This window comes from Tinamus guttatus, unplaced genomic scaffold (assembly GCF_059628265.1).
Source record: "Tinamus guttatus ecotype Peru unplaced genomic scaffold, ASM5962826v1 Tinamus_guttatus_pri_ptg000708l, whole genome shotgun sequence".
Classification (NCBI taxonomy): Eukaryota; Metazoa; Chordata; class Aves; order Tinamiformes; family Tinamidae; genus Tinamus; species Tinamus guttatus.
Window position 1 is genome coordinate 23,436 of NW_028289242.1, and position 12,740 is coordinate 36,175.

The 12,740-nt window shown below is 66.6% G+C and overlaps 1 protein-coding gene across 1 annotated transcript; it reads right to left on the reverse strand.

The window, feature by feature from the left end:
• Window positions 1–1,576: 1,576 nt before the first annotated feature.
• On the reverse strand, window positions 1,577–12,522 carry LOC148591784 (protein cornichon homolog 2). The gene is made up of 6 exons (XM_088536746.1): window positions 12,412–12,522; window positions 11,434–11,502; window positions 9,953–10,000; window positions 9,104–9,216; window positions 4,252–4,395; window positions 1,577–1,640 (listed from the first exon to the last, which is right to left on the reverse strand). The coding sequence occupies exons 1-6, from the start codon at window positions 12,490–12,492 to the stop codon at window positions 1,613–1,615; spliced, it is 483 nt and encodes a 160-aa protein (XP_088392872.1). The 5' UTR covers window positions 12,493–12,522; the 3' UTR covers window positions 1,577–1,612.
• Window positions 12,523–12,740: the final 218 nt, after the last annotated feature.

Sequence of the window (12,740 nt, forward strand, 5' to 3'; positions counted from 1 at the left end):
CCCACCTGCTCGTACGGTCCATTGCGCGTCCTGATGTCCATCCCGGCGCACATCTGGGCGCACATCTGGATACCTGCTCGCTCGCAAGTCCCATGGCGCGTCCCGCTGTCCGTCCCGGCGCACATCTGGGCGCACATCTGGGCGCACATCTGGGTGCCCACCTGCTCGTACGGCCCATGGCGCGTCCCGCTGTCCGTCCCGGCGCACATCTGGGCGCACATCTGGATACCTGCTCGCTCGCCCGCCCCCGCGCACACCCGGGCGCACATCTGGGCGCCCCCCCCCGCCCCGCCGCCCCCCCGCGCCCCCCCCGCCCCGGGGGCGGCAGGCGACGCCGTCGGGCGCCAGGACGAAGCCGCGGTGACAGTGACACGCGAAGCCGCCCTCGTGGTTGAGACACATGTGCTGGCACACGGGGCGGCCCCCGCCGCACTCGTCGCGGTCCCCGCAGCGCCCCGGGGCCCCCGGCACCGGCCCGAAGCCCAGGGGACACGCGGGGGGACCCGGCGGCGCCGCTGTCACCGCGGCCGCCACCGCCGCCGTCACCAGCAGCCACCCCCGAGGCGCCCGCATCGTCCCGGCCTCCTCCTCCTCCTCCTCCTCTTCCTCCTCCGGCTCTGCACCCCCCCCCCCCATCCCCTCCTCCTCCTCCTCGGGGGGACCCCAGGGGCCGGGCGGGGGCCCAGGCGTCCGGGTTGTGCAACCATCCCCCCCCCCCCCCCCCGCCCCGTCCTGCTCTCCACCCTCTGGGCTTGGCGGGGGGCCCAGGCGTCCGGGCGGGACAGGCTCTATTGCCACCCCCCCCCCCCGCCGCCAACACCCCCCACCCAGGAAGGGCCCAGGTGTCCGAGCACCCATAGGTGCCCTGAGTGACCCAAGGGGGGTGGTGGGGGGGACTAGGGGACACTGCCACCCCCCCCGCCGCAGCAACAGCCCTTCCCGCTTCCCAAAGAAGGGCCCAGGCGTCCGGGCAGAGCAACCCTCCCTCCCCACCCCGCTTCCAGGGCCCGGATTGGACCCAAAAACGGGGGGTCCGGGGGGGCCCCCGGCGCCTCCGCTGGTGCCACTCGTCTTTATTGAGCCCCGTACAACGAGCCCGGGCCGGGGGGAGGGGGCCGGGACCAACCGGGCCGAACCGGGACCAACGGGGCCGAACCGGGACTGGCCGGACCCGCCCCCGCCCGGTGCCCCCAGGTCTCCCCGCCCCCCCCCCCCCCAAACTGGGATCATCAAGGAGGGGGGGGGGTCGCACCCCCCCCGCCCCCCCGCCTTGCTCTGGCCGGCAGACCCAGGTGTCTGGGGGGGGGGGGGGGGCCCCGGCGTCCGGGGGGTGCCCCAGCATCCGTGGGGGGCCCAGGCGTCCGGGAAGGGATCCCAGGGGTCCAGGAGGGGCCCAGGCATCCGGGAAGGGGCCCAGGCGTCCGGGAAGAGACCCCAGGGGTCCAGGAGGGGCCCAGGCGTCCGGGAAGGGGCCCAGGCGTCCAAGGGGGACCCCAGGTGTCCAGGAGGGGCCCAGGCGTCCGGGAAGGGGCCCCGGCGTCCAGGGGGGACCCCAGGTGTCCAGGAGGGGCCCAGGCGTCCGGGCAGGGGCCCCGGCGTCCGGGGGGGGCCCTCAGAAGCTCACCAGCGTATAGACCATACTGGGGAGAGGGGCAGCGGGTCGCCCCCAGAGCCCCCCCCAGGCCCAATCCCAGTGTCCCCCCCCCCCCCCGGTGGCTCCCGGTTGCTCCGAGTCCATCCCAGTTTCTGCTGCCCCCCCCCCCCACCCCATCCAGGGGCCTCCCAGTCCCATCCTGGCCTGTCCCAGCGATTCCCAGTCACCTTCCAGCCACTCCCATTCCCTCCCATTTCCCTCTCAGTCCTTCCCAGTTGCATCCCAGTCTCTCCCAGTCCATCCCATTTCTTCCCACTTCCATCCTGATGATTCCCAGCACCTTCCAGCAGCTCCCACTTCCTCCCATTCCCCTCTCAGCCCTTCCCAGTCTCTCCCAGTCCTTCCCATTTCATCCCAATCCCATCCTGCTCTGTCCCAGTGATTCCCAGTCACCTCCCAGCAGCTCCCAGTTCCTCCCATTCCCTCCCATTCCCCTCTCAGCCCTTCCCAGTCTCTCCCAGTCCATCCCATTTCATCCCAGTCCCATCCTGCTCTGTCCCAGTGATTCCCAGTCACCTTCCAGCAGCTCCCACTTCCTCCCATTCCCTCCCATTCCCCTCTCAGCCCTTCCCAGCTGCATCCCAGTCCATCCCACTTCTTCCCACTTCCATCCTGGTCTGTCCCAGTGATTCCCAGTCACCTCCCAGCAGCTCCCACTTCTTCCCATTCCCCTCTCAGCCCTTCCCAGCTGCATCCCAGTCCATCCCATTTCATCCCAGTCCCATCCTGGTGATTCCCAGTCACCTTCCAGCAGCTCCCAGTTCCTCCCATTCCCTCCCATTCCCCTCTCAGCCCTTCCCAGCCTCTCCCAGTCCATCCCACTTCTTCCCACTTCCATCCTGGTCTGTCCCAGTGATTCCCAGTCACCTCCCAGCAGCTCCCATTCCTTCCCATTTCCCCCCATTCCCCTCTCAGCCCTTCCCAGCCTCTCCCAGTCCATCCCATTTCATCCCAGTCCCATCCTGCTCTGTCCCAGTGATTCCCAGTCACCTCCCAGCAGCTCCCATTCCTTCCCATTTCCCCCCATTCCCCTCTCAGCCCTTCCCAGTCACATCCCAGTCTCTCCCACTCCATCCCATTTCGTCCCACTTTCTTCCTGCTCTGTCCCAGTGATTCCCAGTCACCTTCCAGCAGCTCCCACCTCCTCCCATTTCCTCCCATTCCCCTCTCTCCCAGGCCATCCCATTTCTTCCCACTTCCATCCTGGTGATTCCCAGTCACCTTCCAGCAGCTCCCATTCCCTCCCATTCCCCTCTCAGCCCTTCCCAGTCTCTCCCAGTCCATCCCATTTCTTCCCACTTCCATCCTGGTCTGCCCCAGTGATTCCCAGTCACCTCCCAGCAGCTCCCACTTCTTCCCATTCCCCTCTCAGCCCTTCCCAGCTGCATCCCAGTCCATCCCATTTCATCCCAGTCCCATCCTGCTCTGTCCCAGTGATTCCCAGTCACCTTCCAGCAGCTCCCACTTCCTCCCATTCCCCTCTCAGCCATTCCCAGTCGCATCCCAGTCTCTCCCAGTCCATCCCATTTCTTCCCACTTCCATCCTGCTCTGTCCCAGGGATTCCCAGTCACCTTCCAGCAGCTCCCACCTCCTCCCATTTCCTCCCATTCCCCTTTCTCCCAGGCCATCCCATTTCTTCCCACTTCCATCCTGATGATTCCCAGCACCTTCCAGCAGCTCCCACTTCCTCCCATTCCCCTCTCAGCCTTTCCCAGTCTCTCCCAGGCCATCCCATTTCATCCCAGTCCCATCCTGGTGATTCCCAGTCACCTCCCAGCAGCTCCCACTTCCTCCCATTCCCCTCTCAGCCCTTCCCAGCCGCATCCCAGTCTCTCCCAGTCCATCCCACTTCTTCCCACTTCCATCCTGGTCTGCCCCAGTGATTCCCAGTCACCTCCCAGCAGCTCCTATTCCATCCCATTCCCTCCCATTCCCCTCTCAGCCCTTCCCAGTCCATCCCACTTCTTCCCACTTCCATCCTGCTCTGCCCCAGGGATTCCCAGTCACCTCCCAGCAGCTCCCATTCCCTCCCATTCCCCTCTCAGCCCTTCCCAGCCTCTCCCAGTCCATCCCATTTCATCCCAGTCCCATCCTGGTGATTCCCAGTCACCTCCCAGCAGCTCCCATTCCCTCCCATTCCCCTCTCAGCCCTTCCCAGTCTCTCCCAGTCCATCCCATTTCATCCCAGGCCCATCCTGGTGATTCCCAGTCACCTCCCAGCAGCTCCCACTTCCTCCCATTCCCCTCTCAGCCCTTCCCAGCCTCTCCCAGTCCATCCCATTTCATCCCAGTCCCATCCTGGTGATTCCCAGTCCCATCCTGGTGATTCCCAGTCACCTTCCAGCAGCTCCCATTCCCTCCCATTCCCCTCTCAGCCCTTCCCAGCTGCATCCCAGTCCATCCCATTTCATCCCAGTCCCATCCTGCTCTGCCCCAGTGATTCCCAGTCACCTTCCAGCAGCTCCTATTTTCTCCCATTCCCTCCCATTCCCCTCTCAGCCCTTCCCAGCCGCATCCCAGTCTCTCCCAGCCCATCCCACTTGCCCCCCCTTCCCTCCCGGTGCTTCCCGGTGCTTCCCAGCGGCTCCGGTGCCACCTGTACAGGTAGTAGAAGAAGGAGAGCAGGTAGAAGGCCAGTTTGCACCAGGCCTCCTTCTGGCAGTAGCCCAGGATGTCGGCGTTCATGATGGACACGGCGTCGAAGAGCCCGTCCGAGCCGTCCGCCGGCCGGTGGAAGTACCTGCGGAGCGGGGCTCGCACGGGGATTTGCACAGGGCTCGCATGGGGATTTGCACAGGGCTTGCACGGGGATTTGCACATGGGAATGCACGGGGATTTGCACAGGGCTTGCACGGGGATTTGCATGGGGATTTCCACGGGGATTTGCACAGGGCTCGCACGGGGATTTGCACATGGGAATGCACAGGGATTTACACAGGGATTTGCACAAGGGAATGCACAGGGATTTGCACAGGGCTCGCACGGGGATTTGCACGGGGATTTGCACGGGGATTTGCACAGGGCTCGCACGGGGATTTGCACATGGGAATGCACGGGGGATGCATAGGGATTTGCACGGGGATTTGCACAGGAGGATGCACAAGGGGTTGCACAGGGATTTGCACGGGGAGGGTTGCACAGGACTTTGCAAAAGGGGTTACACGGGGCTTTGCACGGAGGGCTGCACGGGGATTTGCATATGGGAATGCATGGGGGATGCACAGATATTTGCATGGGGGGATGCACGGGGATTTGCATGGGAGGATGCACAAGGGGTTGCACAGGCCTTTGCACGGGGGGATGCACGAGGCTTTGCACAAGGGGTTGCATGGGGCTTTGCACAGGGCATTGCACGGGGATTTGCACGGGGATTTGCACGGGGATTTGCACAAGGGAATGCACGGGGATTTGCACAGGGCTCGCACGGGAATTTGCACATGGGAATGCACGGGGATTTGCACAGGGCTCGCACGGGGATTTGCACGGGGATTTGCACGGGGATTTGCACGGGGCTCGCACGGGGATTTGCACATGGGAATGCACGGGGATTTGCACAAGGGAATGCACAGGGATTTGCACGGGGCTTGCACGGGGATTTGCACATGGGAATGCACAGGGATTTGCACAGGGCTCGCACGGGGATTTGCACAGGGCTCGCATGGGGATTTGCACATGGGAATGCACGGGGATTTGCACAGGGCTCGCACGGGGATTTGCACGGGGAGATGCACGGGGATTTGCACGGGGGGGATGCATGGGACTTTGCACGGGGCTTTGCATGGGGATTTGCACGGGGGGATGCACGGGGATTTGCACAGGGCTCGCACGGGGATTTGCACGGGGATTTGCACGGGGATTTGCACAGGGCTCGCACGGGGATTTGCACATGGGAATGCACGGGGGATGCATAGGGATTTGCACAGGGCTCGCACGGGGATTTGCACGGGGATTTGCACAGGGCTCGCACGGGGATTTGCACAAGGGAATGCACGGGGATTTGCACAGGGCTCGCACGGGGATTTGCACAGGGCTTGCACGGGGATTTGCATGGGGATTTGCACGGGGATTTGCACAGGGCTCGCACGGGGATTTGCACATGGGAATGCACAGGGATTTGCACAGGGCTCGCACGGGGATTTGCACGGGGATTTGCACGGGGATTTGCACAGGGCTCGCACAGGGATTTGCACATGGGAATGCACAGGGATTTGCACAGGGCTCGCACGGGGCTTTGCACGGGGATTTGCACAGGGCTTGCACGGGGATTTGCACATGGGAATGCACAGGGATTTGCACAGGGCTCGCACGGGGATTTGCACGGGGATTTGCACAGGGCTCGCACGGGGATTTGCACAGGGATTTCCACGGGGATTTCCACAGGGCTCGCACGGGGATTTGCACGGGGATTTGCACGGGGATTTGCACAGGGCTCGCACGGGGATTTGCACAAGGGAATGCACAGGGATTTGCACAGGGCTCGCACGGGGATTTGCACGGGGATTTGCACGGGGATTTGCACAGGGCTCGCACGGGGACTTGCACATGGGAATGCACGGGGATTTGCACAGGGCTCGCACGGGGATTTGCACAGGGCTCGCATGGGGATTTGCACATGGGAATGCACAGGGATTTGCACAGGGCTCGCACGGGGCTTTGCACGGGGCTTTGCACGGGGATTTGCACGGGGATTTGCACAGGGCTCGCACGGGACTTTGCACATGGGAATGCACGGGGATTTGCACAGGGCTCGCACGGGGATTTGCACAAGGGAATGCACGGGGATTTGCACAGGGCTCGCACGGGGATTTGCACAGGGCTCGCACGGGGCTTTGCACGGGGATTTGCACGGGGATTTGCACAGGGCTCGCACGGGGATTTGCACATGGGAATGCACAGGGATTTACACAGGGCTCGCACGGGGATTTGCACAGGGCTCGCACGGGGATTTGCACATGGGAATGCACGGGGATTTGCACAGGGCTCGCACGGGGACTTGCACAAGGGAATGCATGGGGATTTGCACAGGGCTCGCACGGGGATTTGCATGGGGATTTGCACGGGGATTTGCACAGGGCTTGCACGGGGATTTGCACAAGGGAATGCACAGGGATTTGCACGGGGCTCGCATGGGGATTTGCACATGGGAATGCACGGGGATTTGCACAGGGCTCGCACGGGGATTTGCACAGGGCTCGCATGGGGATTTGCACATGGGAATGCACGGGGATTTGCACGGGGATTTGCACAGGGCTCGCACGGGGATTTGCACAGGGCTCGCACGGGGACTTGCACAAGGGAATGCACGGGGATTTGCACAGGGCTTGCACGGGGATTTGCACATGGGAATGCACGGGGATTTGCACAGGGCTCGCACGGGGATTTGCACGGGGATTTGCACAGGGATTTGCACATGGGAATGCACGGGGGATGCATGGGGATTTGCACAGGAGGATGCACAAGGGGTTGCACAGGGATTTGCATGGGGAGGGTTGCACGGGACTTTGCACAAGGGGTTACACGGGGCTTTGCACGGAGGGCTGCATGATGGGTTGCACGGGCCTTTGCACGGGGATTGCACGGGGATTTGCATATGGGAATGCATGGGGGATGCACAGGGATTTGCACGGGGGGGATGCACGGGGATTTGCACATGGGAATGCACGGGGGATGCACAGGGATTTGCACGGGAGGATGCACAAGGGGTTGCACGGGGCTTTGCACGAAGGGTTGCACGGGCCTTTGCATGGGGGGATGCACGGGGCTTTGCACAAGGGGTTGCATGGGACTTTGCACAGGGCTTTGCACAGGGATTTGCATGGGGGGTTGCACAGGGATTTGCACAGGGGGATGCACGGGGATTTGCACATGGGAATGCATGGGGGGATGCACGGGGATTTGCACGGAGGGCTGCACGAAGGGTTGCATGGGCCTTTGCACAGGGCATTGCACAGGGATTTGCATGGGGGGTTGCACAGGGATTTGCATGGGGGGATGCACGGGGATTTGCACGGGGCTTTGCATGGGGCTTTGCACGGGGGGATGCACAGGGCTTTGCACGGGGCTCACACAGGGCTTTGCACAAGGAGTTGCATGGGGGGGGTTGCACGAGGGGTTGCACGGGGTGATGCACGGGGATTTGCACGGGGGGATGCACGGAGATTTGCACGGGAGGTTGCACAGGGGGTGGCACAGGGCTTTGCATGGGGGATTTGCACGGGACTTTGCACAAGGGGTTGCACGGGGATTTGCATGGGAGGATGCACAGGGATTTGCACAGGGGGTTGCACGGGCCTCACACGGGGCTTTGCACGAGAGGTTGCACAGGGCTTTGCACGGGGGGGTGTTGCACAAGGGGGTTGCACGGGGTTTTGCACGAGCATTTGCACAGGAGCTTGCATGAGGGTTGCACAGGGCTTTAAAGAGGGGTTGACCAGGTGTAACCAGGGTGTTGTCAGGGTGTAGCGGCACCTCCAGAGCAGCAGCGGCAGGTTGAGCCCCAGTGTTGCCCCCTTCCCCCACCCAATACACCCTCATGTCACAATGTTGTCAGGGTGCAGTTACAGTGTTGTCAGGGGGCAGTCGCGGTGTTGTTAGGTACAGTCATGGTGTTGTCGGGGGGAGTTACAGGGCTGTCAGGTTGCACTCGTGGTGGTGTTAGGTGCAGTCGTGCTGTTGTAAGGGTGCAGTCACGCTGTTGTCATGGCGTGGTTACAGTGTTGTCAGGGGGCAGTCATGGTGTTGTTAGGTACAGTCACAGTGTTGTGGGGGCAATCATGCTGTTGTCAGGGGCAGCCACGCTGTAGTTAGGTACAGATGCTGTTGTCGGGGTGGTCGCGCTGTTGTTGGGGGCAGTCGCAGTGGTGTCAGGGTGCAGTCGCGCTGTTGTTAGGTACAGTCACAGTGTTGTCGGGGGCAGTCGCGCTGTTGTTAGGTGCAGTCACGCTGTTGTCAGGGGGCAGTCGCGTTGTTGTCGGGGGACAGTTGCACTGTTTTAGGTGCAGTCACACTGTTGTCAGGGTACAGTCGTGCTGTTGCCGGGTACAGTCGCGCTGTTGTCAGGGGGCAGTCACAGTGTTGTCAGGGGCAGTCGCGCTGCTGTCGGGTACAGTCACGCCGTTGCTGGGTACAGTCGCGCTGTTGTCATGGTGCAGTTACAGTGTGGTCGGGGGGCAGTCGCGCTGTTGCCGGGTGCAGTCGCGCTGTTGTCACGGTGCAGTCACAGTGTTGTCGGGGGGCAGTCGCGCTGTTGTCAGGGGGCGGTCACGCTGTTGTCAGGGTGCAGTCGCGCTGTTGTCAGGGTGCAGTCGCGGTGCTGTCAGGGTGCAGTCACGCCGCTGTCGGGTACAGTCACGCTGTTGCCGGGTACAGTCGCGCTGCCGTCACGGTGCAGTCACAGTGTTGTCGGGGGCAGTCGCGCTGTCGCCCGGTACAGTCGCGGCGGGCGGTACCTCCAGAGGTGGTAGAGCAGCAGTGGCAGGTTGAGCCCCAGCGTCACCCACTCGGCCGCGCACAGGAACATGAGGCAGAACAGCCCGTGGATGCAGTACTCGGGTACCACCAGCTGCGGGTGGACACCCTCAGGACACGCCCCCTCCGCCGGGCCACGCCCCCCGGCCAGGCCACGCCCCCCGCCGCCACCAATCACCGCCCTCCTCCTGTTTCCCCCCCCCCTCGCCCATCACCTTTGGGCTCCGAGGTGCCCCCAAGTCCCGCCCCCTTCAAGGCTCCGCCCCCTTCAAGGCTCCGCCCCTTTACAGGACCACGCCCCTCCTTCAGGCCCCGCCCCCAAGCAAGCGTCCCCCCCCCCCTTACTCCCCCGAACCCCCGCTTGGCCCCAGGCCCCGCCCACCGCCTCCTGCGGCCCCGCCCCTTAGCTTGGCTCTCACCTCGCCCCCTCCCCCGCTGGCCCCGCCTCCCTCACGCCACGCCCCCACCGGGCCCCGCCCACCCTGCCGGGCCCCGCCCACTAGGCACTCCGGTCATAACCACGCCCCCTGCCAGGCTCCGCCCCCTGTCGCGGGGAGGGGGGCGCTGGGGGAGTTTGGGGCAATCCCAGAGGATTTTGGGTCTCTGTGGGAATTTGGAGGGGGGGAACGGGGTTTTGGGGTCGTTTCAGGGGGTCCCCTGCGGTTTCTGGGGGTTCTATTTTGGGGAAAATCCAGGGGATTTTGGGGGGATATTTTGCAGTCTCCAGAGCTTGGGCAGCTCTGGGGGGAGTTGGGGTGAATCCGGGGGTCCCAGGGGTGTTTTTTGGGGGGGTTCTTTGTGGGGGCGGGGGGGGGGGGTCCCGCTCGCACCTTGCGCAGGAGGCAGCAGATTCGCTCGATGTTTTTCAATCGCTCCCGCTGCGGAGAAGGGAAGGGAATGGAGCGGGGGGGGCCCGGACGCCTGGGCCCCTCTGGGCACTGAGGGGGTCCCGGACGCCTGGGCCCCTCTGAGGGGGGGGTCTTGGGGGGGGGGGGGTCCCGGACGCCTGGGCCCCTCTGAAGGGGGGGTCTTTGATGGGGGGTCCCAGACACCTGGGACCCTCCGGGCACTGAGGGGGGTCTTGGGGGGGGGGGGGTGTCTCGGACGCCTGGGCCCCTCTGGGTACTGAGGGGGTCCAGGACGCCTGGGCCCCTCTGAAGGGGGGGGATCCCGGACGCCCAGGCCCCTCTGGGCACGAAGGGGGTCTTGGGGGGGGGGGGGGTGGGTCCCAGATGCCTGGGCCCCTCTGGGCACTGAGGGAGTCTTGGGGGGGGTCCCGGACGCCTGGGCCCCTCTGAAGGGGGAGGCTTGGGGGGGGGGGGGTCCCGGACACCTGGGCCCCTCTGAGGGGAGGGTCTTGGGGGGGGGTTCCCGGACACCTGGGCCCCTCTGAGGGGGGGGGTCTTTGGGGGGACGGGTCCCGGACGCCTGGGCCCCTCTGGGCACTGAGGGAGTCTTGGGGGGGGGGGGTCCCGGACGCCTGGGCCCCTCTGGGCACTGAGGGGGTCCAGGACGCCTGGGCCCCTCTGAAGGGGGGGGGTCCCCAGACACCTGGGCCCCTCTGAAGCGGGGGGATCCCGGACGCCTGGGCCCCTCTGAAGAGGGGGCTTGGGGGGGGGATCCCGGACGCCTGGGCCCCTCTGGGCACTGAGGGGGTCTTGGGGGGGGGTCCCGGACGCCTGGGCCCCTCTGAGGGGGGGGGTCTTTGGGGGGGTCCCGGACACCTGGGCCCCTCTGAAGGGGGTGGTTTGGGAGAGGGTGTCCCGGACGCCTGGGCCCACAGTGGCGGGGGGGGGTGGGAGGGGGAGGAATGGGGCCGGGGGGAGGAGCAGGACCCGGACGCCTGGGTCCCTCCCCGGCCTGTCCCGATTTTGGGGGCTATAAATAGGCGCCGACCTGGATTCCTCCCGCGAGGTGTCGGGGCGCCCCTCCCCCCCCCCCCCCGGTCATCCCTCCCCCCCCCACCCCCCCTCCCAGCGTCCCCGGACGCCTGGGCCCTCCCCCCGGACTCCTGGGCCCCCCCGGACGCCTGGGCCCCTCCCGGACCCCTGGGCCCCCCCGCCGGACTCCTGGGCCCCTCCCGGACTCCTGGGACCCTCCCGGACTCCTGGACCCTTCCCGGACTCCTGGGCCCCCCCGGACTCCTGGGCCCCCCCGGACGCCTGGGCCCCTCCCGGACGCCTGGGCCCCCCCCCCGGACTCCTGGGCCCCCCCCCCCGGACTCCTGGGCCCCCCCCGGACGCCTGGGCCCCGTCCCGGACGCCTGGGCCCCGTCCCGGACGCCTGGGCCCCTCCTCATCGCGGCACTCACGGCCCGGGCCGGGTTGCCCTGGTCGATCGGGTTCTTGAAGTCGGTCCGGAGCTCATCGAACGCGATGATCTGCGCGGGGGGGGGCGGGGGGAGAGGGGCTGGGGGGGGGCCCAGGCGTCCGGGCGCTCCCTGTCACCCCCTTGTGTCCCCCCCGCCCCCCCCCAGGAGCCCAAACTTCGGTGCCGCGTGGGGGGGGGGGGGGGGTCGGAGGCCTCTGCTCCCCCCCCCCCAAATTGGGAGGGGGAGGGGCTTGACCCGGAGGGGGCGGAGCGCTGCTTAAGCCCCGCCCCGCGCGGGCGCCGCGTTGCCATGGCGACGGCGGCTGCCTGGAGACGGGGGCGGGGCCCCCCTCCGCCCCCGCCCGCTCCAGCCCCCCCCCCCCCCGCCATTGCTGCTCCCTCCTCCCCCCCCCCCGCGGCGCTGTCCCCGTTGCCAGGCAACCGGCGCCCCCCCCCACAAGGTCCTAGTGCCCCCCACCCGTTGCCAGGCAACCGGCTACCCCCGCACCAAGCGCCCCCCCCCCCCCAACACCGGCGCTGCCCCCGTTGTCAAGCAACCCCCCCCCCCAAGCTTATCCCCCCGTCGCTAGGCAACCGCAGCCCCCCCCCAAGCGGTGCCCCCGTCTCTAGGCAACCGCAGCCCCCCCCTCCCACCCCAAGCGGTGCCCCCGTCTCTAGGCAACCGGCGCCCCCCGCCCACCCCCAGCGGTGCCCCCGTCTCTAGGCAACCGCAGCCCCCCCCCCCACCCCCAGCGGTGCCCCCGTCGCTAGGCAACCGACCCCCCCGCCCAGCGGTGCCCCCGTCGCCCGGCAACCGGCGCCCCTCCCCTCGCCCGCCGCCGCCGTTGCCGCGGCAACCGCCGCTCCTCTCCATCACCCCCCCCCCCCCCCGCCTCCCTCCTCCCGGTACCGGTTCCAGCCCCCCCCCCCCCACCGGTACCGGTACCGGTTCCAGCCCCCCCCCCCCCGCCCCGCTCACATGCCAGATGACGAAGAAGATGAGCGAGGCGCACAGCACCAGGGTCAACATGTAGCAGAAGGCGGCGAACGTGAACGCCATGGCGCGCCCGGACGCCGGGGCCCCCCCGCCCGCCTTCCTTTATGGGGGGGTTGTTTTGGGGGGGGGGGGGTCAGCCCCGGTGCCCGGACATGGCGGCGCGGGGGGGGGAGCGGGGGGGGGGGGGCGCTCCGGCTCCGCTCGCTCCGGCGCCGCGCGGCGCGGCCGGGGGGGCGGGGCCTGAGCGGGGAGGGGGCGGGGCCTGGGGGAGGGCGAGGGAGGGGCGGGGATTTGGGGAGGGGCGTGGGAGG